Source organism: Vigna unguiculata, chromosome 3 (assembly GCF_037176805.1).
Source record: "Vigna unguiculata cultivar grain cowpea cultivar isolate G323 ecotype 2 chromosome 3, ASM3717680v1, whole genome shotgun sequence".
In the NCBI taxonomy this organism is placed as follows: Eukaryota; Viridiplantae; Streptophyta; class Magnoliopsida; order Fabales; family Fabaceae; genus Vigna; species Vigna unguiculata.
In genome coordinates this window covers 9,539,287-9,556,080 of record NC_140794.1, presented here as the reverse complement: position 1 = coordinate 9,556,080, position 16,794 = coordinate 9,539,287, and the positions used below count along the sequence as shown (strand labels likewise).

Below are 16,794 nucleotides of genomic sequence, written 5' to 3'. Positions count from 1 at the left end.
AATACTTACCTTAAACCAATTAACATATTGAATTTATCATATTTATCATATGACATAAATAAAATTACACTACCCTCCTAGATAAAAACGGATAATTATTTTTCACTAGAGGTAATCAACATTTTTCGAATAATATTTTTAACCATATTATGCATCTATACCATTATGTTAAAAAATATATCATTTGATAACTTTTTTGTGTTACTATATAATTTTACAATTTTATACTCTAATAAATAAGAATCATTTATTTATTTAATAAAGTATATAAATAAATGATTCTTCTTATTTTAAATAATTAAATAACTTTTGTTCAACAATAACTACCACATATTTTTTTAATATTGTTTTTATAAAATTTTAAATGTGCGTGTGAGTATATATATATATATATATATATATATATATATATATATATATATATATTAAATTGTATTATTTTTATAGTTTTTATTTCATTAGTCATAATAAAATTAGAAAAATTATTAAATTATATTGTTTAAAATCATTAAAATGCGAATATACATATGCAAAAGATATGTGTTTACTACTTTATATCCAATAAAAATAATAAATTTAAGTAATTTTTAATTGTTCATATCGGTGTTCTTCTATTTGTGGCTGAAAATGTTCTTACTCGGATAATTGATTTCTGAAAAAATAATTACCTTATGTCCAAAGAAAGGAGTAGGAGATAGTTCAATATAACACTTAGATAATGGTGAATCCCAAATAATGGATGATGACAGTTAGAGTGCAACTCAATTCCAAACAAGTTATAACCTAAATATTGAAAGACTCTGAAACCCTTCCTCCGCCTCAAAATTACCACCAGGGCAACCAAGCAACACTAATCGGAAAAACCTCTGAGAAAATAAACAATAACAAGCCATGTAGGAATGAATTATAAAAAAAATGAGATTGGAGAGAAAGTGCTTAAGACAACAACTTATAATCTAACAACATCCTGGAGGCAATCATAGAAATGAGAGATATTAATCTTCTCTTTGCCAGAATAGATGGCCTCCGCAGATCCACCTTGCTCCCCTTGCGCTGCCATTTCAATCAACATGTATAGCTTCCTGATAGGCATCTGATAATGGAAATTCAACATAAAACAACAATCAGAATAAATTCCAATACAAAAATATTGTATAAATTAAATTAATAATAACCATCAATATCTTCAATTTTAAAGAGACGCCCAAAGTTAAAAATAAAATAAATAAAACTTAGTTTATAAAAGGAGAAAATATTATCAGAAATGCGAGCAACAGCTATTCTAAAAAGGAAGTTCCTTCCAAACAAAACTGATTCCGTTCCCTTGTTTTAGACAAATTAGGCAAAATTGATATATGACAATTAAACAAATGAAGCACATAAAAGAGTGATTATACGTACATCATTCAATGCCTCTGCAGCAGAATCAATATCGTCCTCAGAGAACACATTCAACTGTTCAAGGACCTGTGGTTTTAAAAATGAAAAGGAAAAGCTTAACATTCAAGTTGAACTGCAAAATTTACAAGAGGCACAAATTAAACTGTATCAAGTGATACAATTACTTAAATTTCATCAGATGAAACAACTTATTTGATATTAAGATTCAAGAGTACAAAAGATCATGGAAAATAAAAGGAAACGTTCACGAGACACAAGTCAATAGCATTCAATTAGCCCATTAGCCAGATAATACACCACTATGTAAAGAAGAAATATGTTTACCTTCTTTGCATCCTTTGTGTTCAAGGTAGGAACGTGGTAAGTAACAGAGAAGGTATCACAAAATCCAATTGAGTCCAAGAAACCAAGTTCACTTGTTGTGCCAACAACCATGAGTTTTTTCCCCTGTCAATGAGTAGGAATGAACATTAGCTACAGTAAAATTTATGCAGCATCAAAATTATTAATTAGTAATTACTAACATTTCAAACTTATCATTGGCCATATTGACCATGTGAAGGTGAACTCTCAGAATTTAAACGAAACATATATCTAGCCACAATTGCAGAAAAAAAATTACAAACATTAAAACATCCAGATACCCAAGGTGTTGAAGATTGAAAATCAAGTCCTTAGCTAGCACAAACAGTTTGACTTAATTACTAGCTTCCGGCAGCAAGAAAGAAATTTGACAAGAAAGAGATTGTCAATCTTTATATTGCTTCAAGGTGTAAAATATTATTATCAAACTTGTCATGTGACATTTTGGATATGAGTTGATAGATTTTGGTTAGCCCAGTGGCAAGTAAAGTAGAACGGCAGTATATCTTCAACCATCCACTGAATCCAGATCTAGTCCTGTCAGTTTTTCTTTTGACCCTCCTAATAGATATGCTTCAGAAAGAAACTGAAAGAAAAGGATGAACAGAAACCTTTGGAGGAAGCCGTTTGAGCAGAACCAATAGTGTCTGAGAAATCAAGTTTGAAAAACGAGGACCAATGGCTACATACTCTAATAATCTGGATCAATGAACAAGGAAACAATCAATTTTATTCATTCAGGAAGAATTCCTGGAAAGGATGATCAAATAAAATCACAATGTTACCTCTCAATGTCATCAAGAACTATGACACTCAAGGGTGACCTGTATGCATCCTCAAAAACCTGTAGGAAATATTATAAAACAAAAAAACTTTAGACCATAGAATTTCCGTGATACAGGCAACTAACTACGGAGATACAGAAAAGACTATTATATCAATGTTGTTTATGCAGGGAAGATAATGACAACAGAAACTGTATACACTATCAACTCAGTAGATTCAAAAGGCTCAAAAAGTATTAGTTATGACAAACCTTGATAATCTGTGCACATTTGGTGCTCTCCTGTAGACCAATCATTGTTTCAGCTGAAACCTACTCAATCACAGAAGATGAATTATAGATGGCCATAATTATAGTCAAAATACAATGCCGATTTCTTGAGGGAAATATCTAAAGATAAATGAACTTACTATCTTGACATACGGGAAATCGCTGTCAATACCAACAGTAGCTGCTAGTGCAGTTTTACCACTGTGAGAACAAGTAAGTTAGAAACGTTGTATAATAAAGATCAGCTTAAGATGAATAATGATAATATTACTTACCTGCCACGGGATCCTTCCAGGAGACAAGTGACAAGTGGGCTTCCTTTACTCACTTTAACTTGCTCCACAAGTAGCATTGCTCTTTGGTAAATGTGTTTATGTCGATCACCACAGTCCACCATGCCATGGAGTCTATAAATCAAATATCATAAAAATATGTTAACAATAACACAGCAAATTTGTTGGTTTCCACAATACTTCCGATACACTTAGATTTCAACTATGCCACATTCTTCATAAAGCTAAATAAGTACTTTTGAAAACAAGTAAAACATTATAAATCAGCAGATTTAGAAAAATATTTCTGAATAATTATCCAAAAGGGACCTCACAAAATCTGCATTAATTTACGTATATGGCTAAATTAAGTGCTTAAATAAGTTCTTATCGTGTAATCACTCACATACAAGTTGTATTCATGGTCGAAGAGCAAATAGGATTAAAGTGATTTCATTTAAAGTTATAAACTGATTTCACTAGCTATCCTGGAGAGCTTATTGAAATAAGTTTAAGTGTATGTTGGATTCCTAAAATTAGATCCGCATCTGTGTTAGAGCCACTTCTACCTTTTTAGCGGATTTGATGCAGAAAAATAAAGGAACGTACATTTATGATGTCAATCCAAAGATACTGTAAAACAACTTTTGCTCATATCTATAGCTATTTTCATATGTTCTCCCAAATACTTACATTTATCAAGGGACATAGCCTTTTTGATGCTTCAATTTATTTCAGGTGGGTAAGAGGATAGATAGTCTTTTTGCTATATTAATGGAGGCAAAAGAATGAATGTTATATATAACCATGTAACTGAGTGTTAGTGCCCAAATCAACTATAGAATATGTTAGTGTCTGGTGTACTTGTTGCTTACGGTTAGATATTGTATCTTTGGCATTTCTATTCTAGGATACACACAACTACAGTTATCAAATAATTAGGATATCTATAATTATTCCTGTATTTTATTGTATAACGATAGACTTCATTACATCCACAAGTATTTTTCAAACAAAAACCAGACGGGTAATGGACAGATTTTTTTAAAACGGAATAGGTACCAAATAGCTACTAAACATGCCCGCAGCACCCATTGTCATCCCTAACCCCACCAAAGATGTTTGATCCACCTCTCATATATTCCTTACAAGTGTAACACCATTGGTTGCATTCTTGTCCTGCTTTGGCAACACCACTTAATGTTAGAACACTTTTGACTCACCTTTAGCTCCAATTCTTGACCTCTTTGCCCTTCCATCAGAGATTAATTTTCTAAATCCTTTACAAAATGGTGTCGGCTCAACTTGTAATCCTTCAACCCTATATGAAACTTTTATAATCGTTTGTACCCTTCTCATCATATAGTTCTTTTTGCTTTGTCTTTTGTGCCTATTCCTAGAATTATAGGTGAAGTTTTCAATCACCTTAGTTGGAAGCAAGCAATGTCTGATGACATTTGTGCACCCTAGAGCAGTGGTACTTGGACCTTGTTCCGACCTTTAGAAAAAGACCCTTGGTTGGCTGTAGACTGGTTTTCACTATTAATGTAGGCCCACCGATGACAACAATTGACCCCCTAAAGGTCCATTTAGTAGCCAAAGGTTATATACAGGAATTTGGAGTCGATTATATCGACATTTTTCCCCTTTAGCAAAAATGTCTTTTCTCAGGTTGTTTTTGTCTATTGATGTTATTCATTATAGTACCAATTAGAGATCTCACATCAACTAAAAAAATGATCAAGTTATAATATATATATATATATATATACATTTATGACATAATATGATCTCACTGTAGTTATATAAAGCAACCTCTTTGCTTTATTGCTCATGTGATTCTCTACGATTATTAATAGTATGTCATCTTTACAAATTTATGTATGGCCTCAAGCATTCCACCAGGGCATGGTTTGGTAAATTCAGTACCATGGTTCAACAATTTATCATGACTAAGAATGCTGACCATTCAGTCTTCTAGTGTCATTCCATTGTGGGATGTATCTACTTCGTGGTATATTATGTTTATAGCAATGCTATAACTTGTTACAGGTAGATCACCATGGCATCACAAATTAATGGAACACCTATGTCAACACTTTCAAACAAAAGATCTTGGAAGATTATGTTATTTCCTGGGGACTTAAGCTACACAGTCAAAGAGGGATATTGTCATCTCCTAAAGATAGATGCAATTTTAGAGGAAACAAGACTGATTAATGCTAAGCCTGTTCACACTTCCAAACTTCTACCAGGTTAGAGGAGCCACTTCTAGACATAGAGAAGCACAAGCAACTAGTTGAGAAGCCAAATTGCCTCATTGTCACCCAACCGGATATCTTCTTTAAAATCAGTGAGATAAGTCAATTTCATAACTCTCCTTGTGCAGAAGACTAGGATGCATTCATTCATACGTTTTCTAAAATATATCAAAGGAGTTCTAGGAAAAGGTCTATTTACGAATACAAAGTGTAAACTTGGGTTATGAAATATTCAAAAGCATATTAGATTGGCTATCTGGCTAATAATGATCCACCTTCGGATAATATATTTTTATTGGGAATAAGATGGTTCCAGGAAAATAATTAATAGAACATTGTTGCACGGCCCTGTACAGAAGTGGAGCATCAAGCTATGACTTCAACCACTTATGGACCTTTTTTGGGTCTAAACAACTGGTCATTAGTCAAAGAACCAAAGTTTGGGGAGGCTATGCAAATGATGCTCATTTGTAACAATCAAGTCATGCCTAACATATTGCTTCAAATTTGGTGTTCTGAGAGACGACTAAGCACATTGGGGTATTGTCACAGTCACATCATCAAAGAGAAGATTTTATCAGAAGATATCATTAATTTTATCAATTCCAATAATCAATTGACTGGCATCTTCACATAGTGCATGAGGGACCCTCAAATTGATATATGTGTAAGCTTGATGCATGTGATTGGTATACTCTTGCACAAGAGTGTTAGATATTCAGAGGTATTGCATCTTGGCTTTTTTAGTCATAGGTACCAAAGCCAGTTTTGTGAGGTTCAATTAGGCTTAAAGCTCACTTCTAAAATGGTATCAGAGCCAAGTTAAAGTCTATCCTAGCAAACTTTCTTGGATATTCTATTCCACCCAATATCGGGTCTCTAACGGACCACCCACTAATTTCTTGTCCCACACACGAGATGAATATACCTCGACGTGAGGGGTGTGTTGGAAGTCCCACATTGACTAGAGAAGACCAATTCACAATATATAAGTGGGTGCAATCCTCAACTTACAAGTCGGTTTTGTGAGATTGAGTTAGCCTTAAAGAAACTCACTTCTAACAGGCCTATTCTAGGATCTTCCGGTAACCATGCAATTAGAATTATATATAATTATTCCTACAGAGTTAGTCAGAATAGGAGTTCCTTTGAAATTCTAGGATGTAGGCTATTATAGCATATCACTTGCTCTTTATGTGATGCAGCATGAAGTATTCAACCAGACTGCATAAATTTTATGTAAATTTATAAAATGATAATGACCTAAGAGTAAATAAAATGAAAATGCTTGACTTATGCCCAACAAACTTTTCATCCTCGTGAGTAGAAGTAGTACCTGCATCTTTCAAGATCATCAGTTGAAGCACCAAATGCCGGAATAACTTCTTGGAGTGCATTCAAAAAGTCTTCCATTGTAACCTTAATGTTCTCTTCCTCCACTTGCTTAGTGAGATCCTCTAGACTTAATTGTCTATTTAAAGCATATGACACGGCACTTTTCACAACACCTTCAAGTTCTGCACCACTGTAGTTTTTTGTTCGAGCGGCTGCACAAGACAAGAAAAGTAGACTCAGAGTAAGCATCCCACCAAAGAATTCAATCCATGTGGATTTAGATAATTTTATTTTTCCAATTTTTGTTAAAAATAAAATAATCTTGCCATCAGTATTTGCAAATTCTACATTGGCATGACGAAAATAACGGACTACTAAAAATATCTTTCTCAATATCTTATGCACACTTCAATCATTAATCATATCATGTTACAAACTGAAACCATTAACCAAAAAAGAATGTATTTTTATTCTGTAAATTTCTTTGCCTCTTGAGAAGATGTTTGTTATACTCCAAAAACCAAAATAGCTAATTAGATATAAGAGAATTGGTTCTAGAGTATTTTTAAGATTAATAATGATTCAATATTATAAAATCAATTCTTGTCTCCTGATTATTTAACTAAAAAAATTATTTTAACAAAGAAACTGATTAGTCAGTTCACACTCTTTCACTTTATGCTTGAAAAAATAAACTGCCTTACTTTTTTCAATTTAAAAAAAATTAACAAACTAAGTTTGACATTTGGTAAAAATTAGTATAAAATCAAATTTTGAAAAAACTAGTTTTGATTTCTGTGAACAGACACTTTGAGACAGTGATCGTCCTCATGTTAGACACATGACTAAAGATGTAAAAAGTAAATGTACACCTCACATTGTTGTCACAATCCTCAAATATAATGTGTAGGTCAGTGTTAGTGCTGCGTTCATCTTGTCCATGTTTAGTTGGACTTCAAAACCAATCCAAACAAATAACTTAACCAACTGCTTGGAACTAAAACAGACGTGAAATAGTTTTTCAATTTGCCAGACTCCCCTTCAAGTTTCATATGATAAAACTACCAAATAAAAGGATTTATTGTAAATCATGAATAATATCCTATAATAAATAAAATATGTGCTAATGCAAACAAGCACAATAAGCACATTTTATTACTTTCATTTCATCCAAAAAGTAAACTTATACATGTGTAAGACAAGACTAGGCATCACAGAACACATACCAAGCTCTTGAAGGTTCACATCAGGAGCTAGAAAAGAATTCTCTTTCATTTTGTTAGTGTGAATTTGAAGAATTTGTAATCGACCATTTTCATCAGGAAGGCTTATCTCAACCTGGACTTCCAATCTCCCTGGTCTACATGACACAAGTAAATGAGAAATGACTAAAAGATAAGAACCACTTATGCAGATAACTACCATAGAAACCAATTACAGGAGTCAAGATTAAGCATTACAAATGAGCACATGAATAGGCAGGTAGTATTATTTGTTATTAATGATAGTAGCTAGAAATAAAACAGAGCTGCTAGTCAATACAAATATAAAGTATCATCACACAAGGAAGCAGAAACCAGTAAACTTGGGGTTAAAGCTATAGCTTTAACAGCTCAACTTTGTGCAACATTACGGTACTGAAACTGATGCGTGACAACTATATTTTGTCAAACTATTCTTTTAAAAGGCGAGTTGATTACTAAATTTGTAAACTCCAACAACTAGTTAGCTGTTATACTTATTGAATATCTTACAAGGTATTAGTTTGACTTTAGTACATATGACATACATCCTTCAACTTGAGGGGGAATGTTAGCTTAGCATCAAGTGATTGTATTAATCACAAGTATAGAAAGCAATATTAGCTAATACTGGCCCAAAGTTTACTGCTGCTGATTACCCTTAATTTAGGACATTATTCCTCTTCTAATTAATATCATAACTAATATAACTATATTCGTGTGTAAACTCTTCAAATTCTATAAGCAATCAGAGTGGCAGTTGATTGGATCACAACTATGATATATCGTTTTGACTGTCAACATTTATATTTTCCTTGGGAAGTAAATTCAAAGATCATAATAGGGGAAGAAGATATGAAGACCTTAAGAGAGCTTCATCAAGCATGTCCTTTCTGTTAGTCATTCCAATAAGCAAAACATTATTGAGTGACTCCACACCATCTATCTGTAAACCAAGCAGATAGACTTAGACTTTCTGATATGAGTACTATAGAAACAGCGTCTCTTCTATCAATAAAAGCATTCAAAACCTTTACTGACCTTGGTGAGAAGCTGATTTACAATGCTGTCATGAACTCCAGTACCATCCCGAGTTGAACCCCTTGACTGCACAAGACATGAAGAGAAATAGAATGATTATAGTACCACACAATTCAATCACAACATACAATGCTCATGAGCATAATTACTCAAGAAACTGCATGCAACCCCCAGGTTTAAATGTTATCATGTTCCCCTTTAATCATACTTGTGCACTTTGTCATATAAACCAAGATTAACACACATTTTCCACTAGTTAAGTACACCAAGACAAAATGAATATAAATAAAGCTAACATTTCAGTGACCACAATCAAGTTAGTTTAAGGTACAGAATAAAGATATTCCACCAGTTATCACAAACTCAGTGGTTGCCAATTAACTGTAATTGATAAACTCGCAATAGCAATGTAATAGATGATTGATGTTGAACTAAAGTTGAAAAACCCTATACCTTGCAAATAGCATCAATTTCATCAAAGATTATAACATGTAATTCACTTTCATCCCCTGGAAAACGGCAAACAATTAAAGTGAATTATTTGAAAAATTAACTTAAGAAATATACAATGGGTTTATAGATCCATCACCTCGGGTCCTCTGATCCTGTTCAGCATCAGCAAAAAGGTCTCTCACATTCTTTTCAGTTTCCCCAACAAATTTGCTCAAAACTTCAGGGCCATTTACGATCTAATACAAGTCATAGAAAAGAAAAATTAGGACAGCAAAATATAATTATCAACCTAAAAATATCACACTCAGATTTTGAAGCCATTCAATTAAGTCAATTAGTTAAAGAATTGATCACAGGACAGTAAAAATGTTACAAGTGACAAGTTACAAGTTACATCCATAAGAATAGAGGAGATTAGAGAACCAGTAGTGAGATTCAAACTCAATACTGCCAAATCAAGTCCAGATTCCTTATCAATGATAACACATGAAAACAACCATTTTGTATAATTTTAAGAAAAAAGAAGATAGTAGAACCAAAAAATAAACCATATTCCTAGACAATTTCTAGCCCACTGTTGACAATAATTAGGAGACTAAATAATACTAATTAATTCAAAGAAATTACAATTATAAGATCTATATACTGTTGCTGATTGCATACATAATAGTTTTATACAGATGTACTTGTTCAAATTCACCACAAGAATAAGGAGTAATTTCCAAACCTTTGGTTCCTTCCCATTCAAAATTTTTCCAATTTGACGTGCCATAAGTGTCTTTCCAGTTCCAGGAGGCCCATAAAGAAGCATGCCCTTCACATGCTTGATTCCTAATCTGAAATTTCAAAGACTTTCAACTGATATACCACATAAACAACACATTAATGAACCACAGTATATTAAGTATTACTTAGATGTCACATGGGGAGGGAAAACACGAGAGGCAAAAGCTCTTCGAAATATATCTGCAAATTCTGCACTCAAGCCACCAATACCCAGTGACTGAAGGTTAAATTCTTTCTGCTTGAAAATGTTGCTAGTTGCCCCCTCCCGTTGGTTGACAATCTGCAAAGCACCACCAAAAATCAGTAAATATAAGGATAATTACAACCAGTAGAGCACGTTAAGAGTCCTCATGCAATATCATTATTTTGCTTAGCAATGTATTGGCTGTTATCTTACCTAGATTATATAAAATAATAACCAATACGAAGTAAGAGATTAGCTTTCTAAATGACGTACAGAAGATATTACAAAAAGATCAAGTCAATACTCAGAATTAACATCAAGATTAGCTGAACATTCAGTAAATCCCAATCAGTGAAATCTATGTAACTATACAATGAAGAAATATTTGCATCTTCATAGCTTTTACAATTTTCTTGTAGATAAGCAAATCTGATAACTTTGTCTTGTCAAAACTGATTGGCTGCTAAATCCGTCGCTGTTCTCAGATTTTTATGGTGAGGCATCTAAAAAAATGGACAGACAGGAGTGAGCTTTGATAGGCTTGAGATGTGATCTCATTAAGGCAGTTCTTCAACAGAATCTCTTTGTACGGCACCACTACATTTCTGATACTGCATTTTGGTCTTGGGAAGCATAGATCTTGATATTTATTTGAGGTTAGAATTTAAGGTACTTAATTAGCTATGTTGAGTAATTTACATGAAACTTATTTGAAATGAGATTTTTGTTCCATCATTATGATTTACATTTGAGGTTAAAGGTTTGCTAACTTCTTTACTGACCTGAGCACTAGTCAGTCAAGCATCAAAGGATAGCTAAGTGTATACGATTAGTGAGTATTCAATATTAGTTGTAGTCTTAGTAGTAGGTGATTTCCTACACTGTAACTGCATCTCAATTTGTTACAATTTTAGTTACAAGTCACATCAGTGTTGAGTTAGGACTGTAGATAGCTTCCTCAAGGCGTTTCTCAAAGTCTTGGCACCATAAATATGTACTCTTCACTTTTTCTTAGGAATAATAAGCATTTCATTTTTGTTCATTTTCTCTAAATATACCAAATCTATTATGACAAAAACAATGTATATAGATGTCAAAAGCAAAATGGGAAACTTGCCTTAATTCCACTATCACGTGATGTTTCAAAAACAATGTACGTGTCCTCAGAAATCATCCCTCTCTCAAGGGAATTGGACTTTTGTTGGCCTTCAACAGCAGCTTGACTGACAGTAAAGCTATAGTTATTTCCATGGTACTCAAATAACACTTTTTGCCCCACAGTCATAACCTGTACAAAATAATGCAGATTAACAAATTAAACCAGAGTATAGAACATCAAACAAAAGGAATGTTCAAGAAAGAGAGAATATAGAGACCCAGGATAAAGAATGTTCCCAAGCTTCCTAAGAATTAGAAAACAATTTAATAAGCTGTGGAAATAGTTTGAGATACGAGAAAGCTTACAACCAGAATAACATGCACGAGATATCAAACAAAAAGATATGGGCAAGCTGATGGGCTTTAGAAAAAGTGTCAATTTTCAGCCAACTATACACTATAAGTATATATAGAATTTATATGTTCTGAATGTATTGTGTGTCTAATGCAGACCACACAATATTGTATGTATACTATTGAACAAAATCAATTACAATAAAGACACCTAATCATTAGGAATCAATCATATTATTTTTGAGATTATGTAACGGTTGATTTCTTAGAATTTTGTAACAGCTGATTATATTCTAAAGTATATGCATAGGAAATTACAACGACAGAACACCCTCCTTTCCCTAATACCTCTCCCCTGCCCCTACCTTCATTAGTAGAAAACTATTTCCCCATTAAAAAAAAAACAATAAACAAAAGCAAGATCCACCATTACTAATAAAGGAAAGGCTTCGTTATAGTGAAGAAGTTGAATTTCAAAGTCATTGCAAAAATCAAATAAAAATAGGATACTGGTAGCTATGCAAGATAATACAACTAAGTATTATATACTTTAATTTTCTGGGAAATGATAAACACTTATTTATGTAAATAATAACAAGAAAAAAGCCATTCAACAACCAGAAAACACTTCCCTTTCCGCTGTCCAACAGTAATCGATCTAGACAATAATTTTTTTAAATAAAACTCTGCAATTAGTATCGTTAGCATCTAGCAACCATAACGTGCGTGTTCAAATGCCATAATCAGAAAAGATATCAAGCATGCTAACATAAAAAAGTAACAAATCAATGATAACTAAAACACCAACATTATTAACCAAATTAAAGGCGCAGATAACCATGCAAAGACCCTACCTGGTTTAAAAATCTCTTCCGAAGTTGCTTAGCCAGAAGAACAGCATCAATCTACAAGACAAAGAAACAGCAACCATTTCAATACCACACCACCCTAATCAGCAACAAATTGATGACAACAAAACGAGCACTTTTTAAAATCAACATACCTGCTCACTCTTATTCGCCTTTTTAACAAATTCCAAATCAATGGTAAGCAGTGCGAGGTTGAAGTCCTCGGGAGGCACAAATCTTAAGCAACGGCGAAAAAAATCAAATCAGAAGAAACTAATAGAAAAGGAAAGTCAATAATCGTCAATACTTAAACACCAATCTGAAAAACACAAATTAAAGCAAACTAACCGGGTCAATTGTACGGAATCACCAGAAGAAACTTTGGCACACCGCCGTTGAATGGAGTTCAACCCAATCTGGTCGCTGCCTATGTTGTCATGAGCAGTATCTCTCGGTTAAGGCCACAAAAGAATCATCAATCCAGTTAATCCACGAAATAACATCCACCATTCGCCATTGGCATAATTAATAACAGAAAATTAACAAGTAACCAATTCAACTCAACGCAACCGTGGAACACAACAATTAAATTAAATTAAAGAGAAAAAAATAAAGTGCAATAGATTGCAGAAAAAGGATATGCGAGAGACAGGACGAAGGAATCGGCGACGGTGGCGAGGTAGAGGTTTTTGTGGCCGGGGACGGCGAAGTTGCGAAGATCGGAGGGGGAACAGTAGGCGAGGTTGGTGAGAGCGAGGTCGGTGGAGGGCGTGTTGGTGACTCTCATCTTGAACGGAGTGGAAGACGATGAACCGAACATACTCGCAATTTTTATCTTCACGCGGATCTTGCTCCGCTCTTGTTGCACCTGCAGATCAAACCGTAATGGGAATGGCGCGGGAGAGCGATGCCACAAACAGCTACGCTATGCTATGAAATGTTATGCCAAACGTTCCTCGGTGTTTCTCTTCTTTCTTTGACCTTACCATAAAAAATAAACTTGCAAGTTAAGCAATGAATTTTCTTACAATTTACTTTCAATACAAATTCTTCTTTTGCCAAATAATCTATCTTTCTGTTCTAAAAATACTCTTTTTATTTTTTGTACATTCTTCATATAACTTTATTATTATTTCACAAATGTCGACACATCGAGCATATATGTATACTTGTACAAACAATTTTTATGATATAACTATTTTTATTTCGCACACTCCTTTTTACAATATAACTTTTTATAATATATCATTATATAAACATATATCACTTTAACTTTTCTTAGTGTCTTTTTAATTATCTTGTTTAATTTTTTTATTTAATTAAAATACTTTTATTATTTATCATTATTTTAAAATAAAAATTGTTATTGCTTTCAAGATGGATTTGTATGCATTTTACTAATGTTTTTAAATTAAATGGAATCAGACCAACTTTTAACAACTAATTGTTTTTTTATTACAAAAAAGTTTAAAAATACAATTCTATATACATATATTACACTAAAAGAATATCGTAACTTTATAGTGGTACTTCAATTTAAAGTGTTGTGTGAAATAAAGACTATTTATAGGAATTTGTAAAATTGAAGTGGCTATTATGTGGTAGAGGTAAAATTTTCAATTACATTTGTAATATGAAAGTATATAATTAATAATTGTATGAGAGATAAAATTGAAGAATTATTAAACTGCCTAAATTTTAATTATATCTTTTGCATAATACAAGAATGTGAATATGAGAAAAGATTAAAAAATTAATAAAGATTATCAATAAACACTAGTGCAAAATTGTATTTTTACCTCGCCTTATAGACCTCGGTTGGCAAGAAACCGAAGCCTATAATGGTGCGGTGGCAATTTTGCAATTAGAAGCAACTTTTATGCCTCGGTTCACCTAAAACCCGAAGCCAAAAGCAGTTATAGGCTTCGGTTACAAAAAACCCGGTGCCAAAAGGGGTGTTAGGCCTCGGTTAAGAAGGCCCGAAGCCAAAAAGGTTGCCAAAAATTTCAAAAATGTCATTCTCGTTTTGACTTATAGGCTTCGGTTGGGAAAAAGCCGGTGCCAAAAGGGATGTTAGGCCTCGGGTGTTAGGGAACCGGGGCCAAAAGGGGTTATATGCCTCGGTTCTAAATTGAACCGAGGCCATATAGTTTAATTAGGGCTCAAAACTGAACCCCATTTCTTCCTCGCGCGCGCTGCTATCCTCCATTTCTCTCTGCAAATATTCACTTTTTCTCCCCATGCGGGCCTCCATACGACGCCGCTGTTTCGCTAAAAACCCTTGCCTCCCACTTCGGCGAGGTGACTGACTTCTCCGCCAACGCCAACCGCCACGCCTTCGTCCACCTCCCCCAGTGGGTCCTAGAAGAGCGCCGGGAACGCAGGAACCTCGACATCCTCGAACGGAAGGGTGTGGTCACACCCTCAGATACAACCTACCAATCCATTCTCTCGTTACTGTTGTTGCTGGTTTGGAGGGTTTGGGGGAGGTGGCATGCCAGGTCGAGGAGGACCAAACACCGGAACACCGCTGCCAGGTGGTGGCGGCATGCCGGGGCGAGGTGGAGGAGGCGCAGGCATACCAGGGCGAGGCGGAGCTGGAGGTCCTCTCACCATCTGTTCCGGAGGAGGAGGTCCCGCGGCGACGACGCTGCTGGTTCCGAAGGTGGGGTACAGGCTGGCGGCGGAGCTGCGGCGGGCAGGGGTGTTTGTTAAGATAGTGCAAGATAAGTCGCAGGCGGCGGATTGGGCGTTGAAGAGGCAGATGGTGCATTCGATGAGTAGAGGGATTGATTGGCTGTTTTTGGTTTCAGATGATTCGGATTTTTCGGAGATGTTGAGGAAGGCGTGGGAAGCGAATTTGGGAACCGTGGTGGTGGGGGATTGGGATAGGGCTTTGGGGAGGGATGCAGATTTGTGGGTGCCATGGAATGCGGTTGAGAATGGTGACATATGGCCTCGGGTACTACGTAAACCGAAGCCAAAAAGGGACATATGGCCTCGGGTCATACTAAAACCGAGGCCAAAACATGAGCGAATTTTTTAAAAATGTAAAAACGTGAGCACATATGGCTTCGGTTAGACCTAACAACCGAGGCAGAAGAGGGACTCTATGGCTTCAGTTTACAACCGAGGCCAAAGGCTATCCTCTTTTGGCCTCGTCCCAATATGCCTCGGTCCGGGAACCGGTGCAGAATATGAAAAATAACCGCTGCCAAAAGGCCTTCCTGCACTAGTGAAAGTACATTTGTATATTAAAACATAAGTAGAAGTTCACTAGGTCCAATATAGGTCATAATAAGATGTCCAAAACATGTTTAGATTTCTTCCTCCACTTCCAAGCTTTTCTTGGTACCTCAAATTTAAAAAAAAAAATTAAAATGGCATTTTGACTTTCTAGTAGGTAGGTAAAACAAATAAGTACTATTTATAATTAATCTTGTGAAGATGTAGAAACTAGTATTTCAATACCGTAGTGTTTTAAAATAATGAGATTCCATTACTTAAAAATATTTAATCTCTTTAAAAAAAATTCTAAGAGCTCTCTTCTCTCTCTAAATTATCTTATTTCTTAATCATCTGTTTGAAAATCGAAAATCGCTTGTGTGATCATCCCGGCGAGATCTTCAGGTCTAATTAATTGATTTCTTCATTTGAGTAAGTTGGTTTCCAACTCTTCCTTTCGTCTATTTCTTTTTTCTATTCTTACATGTGTCTCTCATTAAGGTTGCATGTATCCTTTCAGTTTTATATTTGGTTATTTGTTGATTAATGATCATGAAGACATGATCTAACCATCTATGTGGTATTTGTGTGTAGATAGAGTACTTTGTAGCTTATGAGAGTTTTGGTGTTGTTATAGCCATTTGAGCTTTTTCACCATGTAAGAGAAGTTAGTCTCGACTTGTATTGTGTGAGTTTTATCAAATTGATGTTTTGCATGTTGTTGCTCTTTTACGTTTAAGGGATAAAATGTGGATGGTTTTGATGAATATGATTTGGTATGTATGGTTATTGTGATATTGTATAGTTTGGATGATAATTGAATATTGAGTGTTTTTGTGATTGTTTTGGTGTGTGAGTGAGATAATATGAAATTTGAG

The 16,794-nt window shown here is 34.4% G+C and overlaps 1 protein-coding gene and 1 pseudogene across 1 annotated transcript; one reads left to right on the top strand and one right to left on the bottom strand.

Annotated features, from left to right (window-relative positions):
* Nucleotides 1–695: 695 nt before the first annotated feature.
* On the bottom strand, nucleotides 696–13,669 carry NSF (AAA-type ATPase family protein). Its single transcript, XM_085671452.1, has 21 exons — nucleotides 13,334–13,669; nucleotides 13,040–13,136; nucleotides 12,847–12,928; nucleotides 12,698–12,748; nucleotides 11,509–11,679; nucleotides 10,333–10,487; nucleotides 10,149–10,257; nucleotides 9,558–9,657; nucleotides 9,422–9,477; nucleotides 8,969–9,034; nucleotides 8,791–8,873; nucleotides 7,913–8,046; nucleotides 6,688–6,898; nucleotides 3,094–3,225; nucleotides 2,959–3,019; nucleotides 2,801–2,860; nucleotides 2,550–2,608; nucleotides 2,376–2,463; nucleotides 1,726–1,848; nucleotides 1,402–1,467; nucleotides 696–1,093 (listed from the first exon to the last, which is right to left on the bottom strand). The coding sequence occupies exons 1-21, from the start codon at nucleotides 13,509–13,511 to the stop codon at nucleotides 950–952; spliced, it is 2,226 nt and encodes a 741-aa protein (XP_085527578.1). The 5' UTR covers nucleotides 13,512–13,669; the 3' UTR covers nucleotides 696–949.
* A 1,263-nt stretch (nucleotides 13,670–14,932) lies between these two features.
* Nucleotides 14,933–16,561, top strand: LOC114178881 (uncharacterized; annotated as a pseudogene).
* Nucleotides 16,562–16,794: the final 233 nt, after the last annotated feature.